Below are 12,047 nucleotides of genomic sequence, written 5' to 3' on the forward strand. Positions count from 1 at the left end.
AGGAAAAATAATGGAATGATGTTTATTGCAAGCAGGAAACTTGCTAGAGCAGTGGAAAGCTTCTCAACTATCAGTGATAAAATTATGACCATCAGAATTTTTGCCAAGCCCCTGAATATCACAGTTATCCACATCTCAACAATTGTTGCACAAATCTTGAAATAGAGTGCTTTTATGCTATAGTCCAAGAAACTATGAAAAAAGTGTCTTTAAAAAACATTGTTTATATTTGGGTGAACTTCAATGCAAAGATTGTCAAGCAAGCAGAAACAGGGATCACTGGTCATTTTGAACTAGGTGAGAGGAACAATATGGGTGATCATTTGGTACAATTTTGCTAAGAAAACCGAATAGGTGGGTGAACAGCACAAGAGCCATTTATGCATTTGGACCAGTTGAGTTCTTGCTGTTCAGATATATTCAAGTGCTGATTGTGATTCAGATCATGAATTGTTGGTGGCAAAGATTAAAGTCCAATTATGCACCATCAAAAAGGCAGTGCCTCTAAAGAAATTTGATGTCACCAAAACCTCTTCTACACATAAAATTGAGGTGAAAAATAGGTTTGAACTACTGGATGCTGCTGAGAAGACTAGTTGAAGGGTCACACCAGGAATGCATTTATGCAAGTCAAAAGATTCAACCACCATTTATTGCTTGTAAATATGTTGAATATTGAAGAGCTGTACGTAGATAGCAAAGGGACACAATCTCAGGATGATGAGGAAAGAGAAGTAGAAATAGAAGTGGCAATACATGAGTCATATGGGCAATGAACCAACTGTTGAACAAGAAGACTTAAAAATATTGACACTGTTCTTGCAGAATTACTGAGATCTGTACCCTCTATGGTCATTAGAGACCTGTTCCAGAATATTTGGTAAACCAACAAGTGGCCACAGAAGTGCAAACACTCAGGGTTCATTCCACTGCCAAAAAAGGGTGACTAAAGATTGCTCCAATTATCACACAATTGCTCTCACCCTTCACATCAGCAAGATTCTTAAATTGCTTAAAATTATACAACAACAACTAGCATCAACTATTGAAATTGAATTACCGTATGTCCAAGCTGACTTTCAAAGGGATCATGACACTTGCAACCATAATGCAAATCTATGCTGGATCATGGAAAAATCCCCCGAACATTAAAAGATCATTTACATGTGCTTCATCAACTATAAGAAAGTCTTTGTGTTAATTGTGAGAAGCTATGGAGAACCCTACAAGACCTGAGGGTACCAGCATATCTGGTCGAGTTAGTGCAATCATTGTGCACAAATCAGAAAGCCGCTGTGCGAACACCATATGGAGACACCAATTGGTTTAAGATAGAGAAAGAGTGTGACAAGGGTGCACCCTCTCCCCTTTCTTATTCAACTTGTATGCCAAAATGAGCATGAGGAAGCTAGATCTTGAAGAATCAAAATTTGAGGTAAAGATTGTGGACCATTTAGAACCACTTTCTACATCTTTTACATGCTGATGATACACCTCTTTTCTCAGAAACTAAAGATGGCCTGGAACACCTTATCAAGAATAAAGGAAGAATTTTTATCTCTTTCTGAACATAAAAAAAGACCAAAATCATGATTACTGCAAGGAAGAGAAATATCAAAATAGAAATTGACAGTGAAGACATAAAATGTATGGAAAAAAATTAATTTTAAAAAACAAGCCAGAAAGAAAATTGACTTGTTTGACCTGGTGGTCTTAGAGAAGTGTCCTGCATATTCTTTGGACAGCAAAGTAAAGTAACAAACAAGTACTGGGGTACATAACTCCAGTCATTCCACTAGAAGGCAAAATCATGAAACTATGACTCACTTTGGCCAGGTCATACGGCAGAATTCACTGGAGAAAACAATTGTGTTTGGAAGGGTAAACGGTAAAAGGAAATCCAGGCCATGAAAGAATGCGGTGGGTAGAAACCATCAAAGCTGACACTAGCCAGAGCATATAAAAATTCAAAGAAGTAGTGCAAAGTCAGAAGATGTGGAGACAACGGGCCCATCACCAAGAATCAGACATGACTGAATGGATAACATCATCATCATCATCATCACAAAAATCAGTGAATAACATACAATGTCCCCTATAAGCTTTAAGAGAGGATTTTTGTGTATGTCAAAGAAACGGAGGAATTAATTGGAAATGTACTCTCAAAAAAACTTCCAAGAGATCAGTTGATTGTTGCTGGTATTCATTCATTCATTCATTCATTCTTATACTTCAATACATTGGATCACTTAATTTTGACGCATTTGAGTTTTTTTCTTTTCACAATGTTTTTCATTAGTTTTCATAACGTTGTAAAAATGAAAAGGTTAGGAGGTATTCTTCAAAAATGTATAGAGATTTACCTCTCCTGAGGAGATCAGTTCTCATGGCTGCTTTTCTAATCCTCACCACTACCCTGTTCATATTTGTCCTGTTCTCTCTAGCAGAATCACTCTAGATTTCTGATCTTTTCCCCATCACTCCCACTCTCTCGTCTTTTAGCTCAGCTTTTTAAACAGAAAAAGTGGGATTGGAGAAAACTCCTTTTGGTCTTTCTCAGGCTAGACTTTTCTGTGCTATATGCATTGGGTATGTCAGACTGATTGTGGTGGGGCAAGCGGGTGGGGTAGAAGGCTAGCCTTGCCAAATATACAGCAGACTCTGGGGTGAATGAATGGGATTGGAGTAAATGGGGTTTGGTCTATCACTTTAGGTTTTCATATTTTATTATTTTAACTAATTTAAAATTGGGGTGAAATCAGGCCTTGTAAAATTTGGAAAGTTAATATGGAATATGCATGCTCTCTAAAGAATTGAGGAAGCACAAAATGGATTAATATTCTTAGTTCTTCTGGTTTATTAGTAAAGCCATGCATCTACAGATCGTTCTCCAAAATAGAGAACTGTTGTTATCACGTTACCCCAGCCGTTCTCTTTGTTAGACTACACATACCCAGCTCCCGCACTATTCATCATACATTTTAGCCTCTAGTCCTCTAATCATCTTTATTGCTCTTCTTTGACTTAGCTAGAATCTCAGTATTAGTTTTTGTACAATTGTGTGCAAAACTGGGTGCTGTATTCCAAGTGGTCTCACTAGTACAGTATAAAGTGATACCAACACTACATGTGATCTTGATACTATGCTTCCTTGATGCCAGTTTCATAATTTTAGTTAAAAAACAGCTTGGTTTGATTTTACCTTGTCATATAAACAAGGTGCACTCACCTATTTCCTGATTCAAGCAAACTTTCTCCCTTATACACACACACTTCACTGCAGCTTACTAATGGGCACTGCTCATGTGAAAAGTTTTCTTTTTTCAAATGAATGATGATGTGCCATCATTGTAGCTTTAGTTGGAATTGAAGACTGTAAGAAGAATGGCATTTTGACAACCCATCAACTTTCTCCTTGGCCCAGACAGTTCTCATTTTGAAGAAAATAGCTGAGGAGACATAGCAATTAAAGTTAAACATAATTATCTCTCTGTTTCTTTCAATTAAAGCATGTAGTGGATTAGCTGGGTTTCTCCTCTACAGCTCTCTCAATCTGAGATACAAGAACATACAAGGGATGTTTCAATGTGATTCACACTGGTAACAGAAAAAATAGTCTTAATCACATATTGAATATGCCAACCAGGTTTGTGCTGACAATGTCTAACTAAAAAGGGTATCTTGGGGTTATCTGATAAAAAGAATAAAAGGGCAGCTGATTGTACATTAAATAAATTTCAAATTGGCATATTGGGAATTTTTTGAAAGGAAACATGAAAATAATTGAAATGCTTTGGTATAAATCTATAGTAGAACAACACTCAGGACATTATGGACATTTTTAGTCACTGCATCGGAACAATAATATTGTAGCATTACCCTTATCTCTACAATATCTCTCTGAAAAGTGTGAGAAAGGAAGAAAATTGAGTAACTGTCCTTTGAGGAAAAGTTACTATGTTTTAGTCTCTAGCATACAGGGGAGAAGAAAGAAATGTGCTAATAGTAGATATAAAAGTACAGTTTGTGTGGTATTGCAAAATTGAATTCTGTGGCTACTATTTATGATTATTCTGTTAGCCCAATTAAAAGGTCCAGATTAAAAGGTCCGGTATACGCTTTTTAATAGAAAATACAAATGGGAGAATGGTGCTATATTTGTAACAAATAGAATAGAGTAGAATTCTTTATTGGCCAAGAGGGATTGGACACACAATTTGTCTTGGTGCATATGCTCTCAGTGTAGATAAAAGAAACGATACATTTGTCAAGAGTCAAGAATCATAAGCTACAACAGTTGATAATAGTCATAGGGTACAATAAGCAATCAAATACTAGGAAACAGTCAATAAAAATCATTAGGATGCAAGCAACAAGATTACAGTCATACAGTCATAAGTGGGAGGAGATGGGTAAAAGGAAGGATGGAAGGATTAATAGTAATAGTAATGCAGACTTAGTAAATAATTTGACAGTGTTGAGGGAAGTATTTGTTTAGCAGAGCAATGGCGTTTGGGGAAAAAACTGTTCTTGTGTCTAGTTGTTCTGGTGTGCAGTGCTCTGTGGCATCATTTTGAGGGTAGGAGTTGAAACAGCTTATCTCCAGGATATGAGGGGTCTATAATTATTTTCATAGCCCTCTTTTTGACTTATGCAGTATACAGGTCCTCAATGATTTTTCATAACAGCTGCAACAAAATAACATAAATAGACCTAAGATCACAAGGACTTTCAGAGACAGTGGGTAAGCTTCAATGTTACTGCAATCCTTTCCATTAACCAGTTATAAAACTACTTTCTTTTCAAGATAATATACATGCACAAAATAATTATAAGGAATAAGCAGATTGGAATACATGTGTATGTGACAATTTTGGTAACATCTTATAGATATGTGTTTTAGTAAATAGTAACTTGTGAGTAATTGTAGCCATAATAGCAACTATTATGGATGTAGAACCCACCCCATCCATTTTGTGAGAACATCTATACCTACTGTCACAAAATGTTTAATCACTTTTTGTTAGATAAGACCTCACTGATAAGAAGCTTGTTCCAGACTGAATTCTACTGAACTCATTTGGCCATCATTCCAAACGATTGTGTTGAGATAATTAAAAGTGTTAATTATTTGAAGTGGAGATAGGCAACCATACTAACTGGTACTACTTTTGTTAAAAATAAATCTGTGAAAGCTACCATTTTTATTATATTGCCAGGGGCTGAAACATTTTTAAAATTTATAATTCATTAGTATATCTTTGAGGAAAGACTTTAAAAAAACAAATGTTGCCAAAAATTATAAACTTTGCTGATATATTTCAGTAGTTTTATCTAACAGTATTAAAGAGTATCCCCATACACAGCCTACATTCACAGATAACATACTTGTAATTTGTACCACTATTTAATTGGAGTTCTGTTTTTTAAAAGCTGATATTTGCCACAAATGTTTAAGACATTGCCTGATATTGCAAATAGATAATATTTGTCAAATATTATCTACTTTTTTTCCCTTTCAGCTCTTCAGACAATTTAAAACATCATTAAATGTTTCCATTTTGTACAGATTCATTATATCCTTGGATTGTGATTCTAATGTGCTAATATTTATTAGCTTTTCCCAGCCCTCAAAGTTACAAATCTCAATTTTTAGTAACAAGAGTAATGTGAGAGCTACATATGTGCCCATTATTCGTTGCATTTACTCATTTTCTCTTTCTTTTCAGCTTCTTAATTAAGTGAATTCAAGGGAGATTTGCATAAGGCTAATGTTTACTGCGAAGACAAGCATCTACTGATAGTACTTGTATACAAACATTTCATGTTTTTCAAGAGTCTTTCCATTTCAAGCATCTGCTTCCTGTGATTACTTGCAACACTTGTGTGAAGAAGACAATTTTGTTTTTGTACCTTATTACTAAATGCTTCATAAAATTTATAATGCAGAGTAAACATTGTATATCTAAATAGGAAATGTGATAAACTGGAATGAAAACGTACATCACTTGTGTCCTTCATTTTCAATAAAGTTAATTTTACCAGGAAAGACTGTGTTGCTCTGCAGTGGTTGGATAGACTTCAGGTGGAAGGTTGGAAGTAGTCATATGTTTTCATTAATTATTTAGCAACAGCAAACCAAATTTGTCTAATAAGAAACACATAAATGAAATACAATAACATTGAAATTTTTGTCTTTTAATTCCCATGTCCTTTATAAAATTACTAATTTTAGAATTACTATTTTAAAATCAAACCAATTGATGTTTTTAAAGCAATATTTTAATGTTTGAATGTACAGCCAAGGGATATGTTGATTAAGTCTCTAGACTTTCCATTCACAACTAATTGGATATGTTGCCCCTTTACTCCAAAAATCTCTGGGTCATTGATTTAGAAGGGAGAAATCAAGAGCATTTGCTTTCCTTTGACAGCCTGATCTGGCAGAGATCTGTTGGAATGGCTGGATTCATTCCCATGACTAACCACACTAGTAAATTAAGCATTCTAAATCTTTATTGTTATTATTATGGAATCACAGCCTAAGAAAGGTTTACAATGGATTATAATTTTGGAACATCTAGATATTCCTTTTTATGCAAGGAAAAGGGGAGCCACCTTGCAGGTTTCAGTAAGTGGTTAGGGGAAAAAAAGGCATCCTTGCCCTTAAGAAAAATTGGGAGCTTGAGCATCATGTTAACATTCATCTTTAGTATTCACTTATTAAAGAAGTGTCAGCAAGTTTACTCTATGATTTGATGAAGTTGACATTTCAGATTCAGTAACTTGATAAAGCTGACATTTCATACTCAGAAGTTAAATGGTGTTAGTAAAATCTGTGAAGTCTGCCCATGTAAGCCATTTTGCACAAGAACACGAGTAACTGGGTGAACAACTGCAGCTTGTTTCATTAGTTCATCTTCCTATTGAATATCAGAGATGGAAATGATAGTGCTGAAAAGAATATAGACATCATACCAAAGTGAAAAATTGTAATTTTACTAGTAAACTATACTAATCAAATAATTTAGATTTAGTACTGGATTAACCCATTTTTTTAAAAAAAAAAATGTTCAACCATAAAAATGCCACAGTTTATTAAGAAGTTACCAACATATTGCCTGAAATAGTCATCACAACTTTAAAAGATTTATGTGCAAGTGCATGGGTGTGTTTCTAGCATTGTTAGAAATGAAATGCAGGTAGTCCTTACTTAACCACTTGCTTATCGACTGTTTCAAACAGTGATTCTCAAACTTCAGTCCACCGCCCCTTGGTGCTACAAACTCATCCTCAGTGCCTCACACCCAGGGGTGGGATTCAAATTTCTTAACAACTGGTTCTGTGGGCGTGGCTAATTTGTGGGCATAGCTTGGTGGTCACGTGACTGGGTAGGTGTGGTTTGGTGGTCATGTGACTGGGTGGGCATGGCCATGTGACTTGCAAACCAAATATAAGTGATCCTCACTTAATGGCCGGTTGCTTAGTAAGTGTTCATATTTATGACTGACCTCCCCAGAGGTACTTGACCTGTTTTTAGAGTTTTGACAGCCATGCACACACACACACACACACACACACACACACCCTTCTAACCTTGCTGGAGCAGGTGGTTGGACTAGATATCTCATTCACTTTCTCCTCCCTCCCTTTCTTTTTTCTTTTTCTTTCTGTCCCTTCCTTCCATCCCCCCTCTTTCTTTGTCTATCCTTTTTCTTCCTTTCTCCCTTTTTCCCTTTCCTCTTTCTTTCTTGTCTCTTCCCTCCCTCTTTCTCTCATTCCTTCTCTCTTCCTCCCTCCATATCCCATTCACTTTCTCCTCCCTCCCTCTTTCTCTCATTCCCTCTCTCTCCACCCCTTCCTTAACCTATCTACCTATTTTCTGCCCAGGCACGTCTGGCCTAATCCAGGGGTTGCCAACCTATTGGACCTCAGGGACCACCAAACTCATAATTTTAAATCCTGTGGATCATTAATTTGAATTTTGACTGACGGTGGCGCAGGAAACTTTGGCCGGGCTCTCAATAGATGAGAGTGACTCCGGCTGCTTCTCTCCGCTAACAGGCAAAATTGTCTCTTAAGTATCAACAGTGAGGTGTCACATAAAATGGTTCATTCTATATTGTTGAATTTCAACTGCTTATTGCCTCAGATATTAAATACTGTCACCTTGATTAGGAGAGGGAAACATTTACTGTTTTTCATTTCTTGACTATGAGAAGCCACTCTCCAACCAAGATAATAAAATGGAACTATTTTGCCATTATATTACAATTTCTCATTCTCCCAACAGCCTCTCTACCCCGACTATTTATCACCTGCAATGGGCCAGTAACATAAAATACAAGAAGCCTTGCCAAAAGGCTCTGATTTTGTGACAGGGACCCACACCACAAATACATGAAACTCTTGATTCCTCCACCATCCACGGGAGGAAAAAAAACATGGCAACACAAGGAACCAGGAATCTCCCCTTCAGACAAAGGACTGGCTGGCTGAATGTGGTTTTATACCCAGTGCCCCGAAGGACTCCAGAAGCCAGGCTTGGATGCTCCCGATAGACACGTAATGAGGGGCAGGAGTTATGTCCCTGGGCAGGACTGCAAACAGGACACCCAGGAGCTGGCAGGGTTTATGAGAGGGGTGAAAGCAGTGGCAGCGGCAGAGGGAGGGTTTTCTTCCCCCTTTGTGTGAGCCCCTTTGGGTGCTGCCTCTTCCAGCACTGCCTCCAGCACCGATTGGAAGTTCAGTGCTTCTGAATGGAGCGTTTCTCTGGTGACCGCGCTTTGGTGACAGCTGCAAACAAAGGTAGCGTCCTTGGGGCTGTGCCACTGGAGCCATACTGGCACTTTGGGGACAAGCCCCATTCACCCACCCCCCATGTTAGCGAGGTGCAACAACGTTCTCCCCTTTGCACAGGAGTTCGGCCAAGCTATCTGCAAAAATCGTCTCTCCTGAGGAGCACTTGACAATTTGCAGATATCTTGGCCACCTGTTAGCAGAGAGAAGCGGCTGGAGTTACTCTCATCTCGAGAGCCCGGCCAAAGTTTCCCACACCGCTCGTGCTTCAGCGCTTTGACTCCCAGGGACAGGAGTTTGGCCAAGCTACCTGTAAAATCCCACCCCTGAATTGCGCCCTGCGAGGGCCCACCTCCAGCACCCCCCTGTCACCTCTTAGCACCCCCTGCTGCCCCCCTTGCCTCTTAGCATCCCCCTAAGGCATCCCACCCCCTCCAGGGGGAAGTACCACCCACTTTGGGAACCACTGGTTTAAAATTATTACATTCAAAACACCGTTGCATGATTGCATTTTGGACACTTACTTGCACTAATGGCCATTTGCAGCATTCTGCCATCACATGACCATAATTTTCAGTGGTTTGGTTTTTCCTCCCAGCAAAAATAGCCATATAAAGTATTCACTTAATGGCTGCTCCCCAAAAAAGGTCATTAATTTGGGAAGAGTCATTTAGTCACTGCCATGCTTATGATCAATTCCATATCCAATTATAGTCATAAATTGAGGACTACCTGTACTGAACTGATCGCCAGCCTACCTCCCAGCCACTCACCGATCAACTGCAAAATCCTTCATGAAATATCCATTTAGCTGGAGAAGAAGAACTTATCCAATGGTTAAAAAAATGTACCAGATCAAGCTTTCAGAAGAAATCTTGGTAAATCCCCGATTCCTAAGATATTCCAAGAAAACACTATTTCCAACTATTACTATAATGTTCAAAATGTATAGAGCATAGACACCAATGAATGCCTTCTATAATTTGATGGAAAAGAAAACTATAGATTATCTCTGTTGCTCTGGAGATTATGCATTCAGTGTTTCAATAGATGGAGTCTTTTAGATTAAAGTTTATCTGAAGGCAGTAATACAAAGTCTCTAAAGATTAAGTTTAAGAAAGCTAAATATGTAATAAAAGATAAAAACATCTGGAGAGGCCAGTGGTTTTGTTGCAGAAAATCGATAGTACTCATCAAATGACTTGTGTAATCTTTGTTTTGTACTCTTCAAGATCTATGCTTTATCAATCCTTATAGCTACTATGTTGGCCTTGCGACTCTCACTAGAACAAATGTTTAACATGAACCTAATCATAAGTAACTGAATTTGTTTTGTTTTTTGGAATATATTTTTTATTTTTTTTAAATTACATCCGTATTGTGTGTGAACAGAGTTGGTTCCAGGTATCATTCATATTTATTCAATTCAAAATAACAATATTAATAATCTCTATCAGATTTATCCATTTTAAGTAATCTTCATTATAGTATTCTATTGTACCTGAACAAATTTGACTAGATATCATTCATGTTAATCCAATTCACGCTAACATTGTTAATAATCTCTCTCAAATTTATCGAATTTATATTATCCTTCTTTGAATATTTAAACATACATTAACAAAAAATGCCTAACACCTCAACTTTATCTCTACCTTCATCTCTATCTTTCCTGTTCAATCTAAACATTCTCTATTATATATGAACAAATTTAACTATATATCATTCATATTACGCTAACATTATTGATAATCTCTATTCCATTAATCAAATTTATATAATTTTCATTATATTATTTAAACATACATAAAAAATGCCTGACATCTGTAAACTTCTAATCTTTCTATTATTTTTATTTATTCAATAAACAATTTATGTTCTAATATTTGCCCTGTCTAATTTTATTTCTGCCTTCTTAGCTTACAATCAGGCTATTTTAATATTTAAAGGGCAATTTCCTATCCATTATCTCTTCTTCTCTTTTGTGCTTCAATTCTTATCCATTTTTTAATTCGCCTCCCACACCCTCATCTTTATCTCTATTTTCATCTATCTTTATTTTATTCAATCTAAGCATTTCTCCCATTACAATCCTGTGCTGCCGATTCTCCCAGATATCTGCCCATATCCCAGTCTCCTTATCAAAGATAACTTCCTGTCTCTCCATGTTAACTAGATTTGTTAATAATAGCAATTCTGTCAAAATTATTTGCCTTTCAATTTGGGTGACATTTCTACCAAAGATTAATTTATTTTCAAACCAAAATTCAGAGACTCACACAGAAAGACTTTTCTTAGAGATAATATGCTTAAGGCTCAAAATATTCAACATGTTGTGTTCCTAAGTAGGTAAGGGAAAGGGGGACAAGTAGAGACAAGGACAGTATGCAAAAAATCCCTTATATCCATATGTTGAGATAAGCATTCTGGGAATAGTACTCCCAACACATCTGGAAAGAGCCAGATGAATGAAGCAAAATACAATAATAATGTCAAGAACTGTCAGCAAAATCTGCTTAGTTACTGCAGTTGAATTGCCATTGGCAAAGCAAAATGTAAGTAATTTTTAATAAAATAAATAAATCTGATTCATGAGTTTTAACAGTATAACCAATGAAGAAAATGGCCAAATGGATGTAAGTAAGAAAATATGTTCCTGTACTCTTATTCATGATAGGTAGAGCTCGTCACTAGTGTTGTAAGATATGAAGAATGCACAACACAGCAAGAATCCCCTGTGGGTCACAGTGTTAATCTACCCACTTCACCGGTAACTATAAGTGAGGTAGGAGTGAGCTGATTGAATGAGTTACTAGTCTAACCTAATAGAAGTATCCTGAATTCTGGTCCTACCATTTAAAACAGGTCTGTCAAGACTGCAGGCCAGATGCATTACGCAATGGCCATGCCCACGCCCTGTTTAGCGAAGGGAGAAAGTCCTGATACATCACTTGATGCCGCCATGACACCATGAGTTTGACACTCTTGATTTAAAACATAGTTTTCTTCTTGAGAAAGTGGTATGATTTTGTTTTCTTTGTATTTATTTATTAAATTTCTATGATGCCCATTGCACTGATACAGCAACTCTGTACAGAATAGAAACTTTTCCATAAATGTTCTCAAGAAGGAAGAGCAATAAAGGATTTAACCTTGTAAAAAGTTGCTTGCTGGAAGCCTGTCATTTCAAAGATATCTTGGTTCTTCCCAGTCGGGCTTAGCATGGACTCTCTTTATACATTAGCTTT

At 36.9% G+C, this 12,047-nt stretch overlaps 1 protein-coding gene across 1 annotated transcript in view; it reads left to right on the forward strand.

The window, feature by feature from the left end:
• Positions 1 to 6,049, forward strand: part of TUSC3 (tumor suppressor candidate 3) — a 127,054-nt gene extending 121,005 nt beyond the window's left edge. Inside the window, exon 10 of the mRNA XM_026697953.2 lies at positions 5,730 to 6,049. Within this exon, the coding sequence (XP_026553738.1) occupies positions 5,730 to 5,745 (16 nt within the window). The 3' untranslated portion in view covers positions 5,746 to 6,049. The remainder of the gene's footprint in view (positions 1 to 5,729) is intronic.
• Positions 6,050 to 12,047: the final 5,998 nt, after the last annotated feature.

The sequence above is a fragment of the Pseudonaja textilis genome, chromosome 6 (assembly GCF_049901715.1).
Source record: "Pseudonaja textilis isolate UNSWEBS1 chromosome 6, rPseTex1.2, whole genome shotgun sequence".
NCBI classification, from domain to species: domain Eukaryota; kingdom Metazoa; phylum Chordata; class Lepidosauria; order Squamata; family Elapidae; genus Pseudonaja; species Pseudonaja textilis.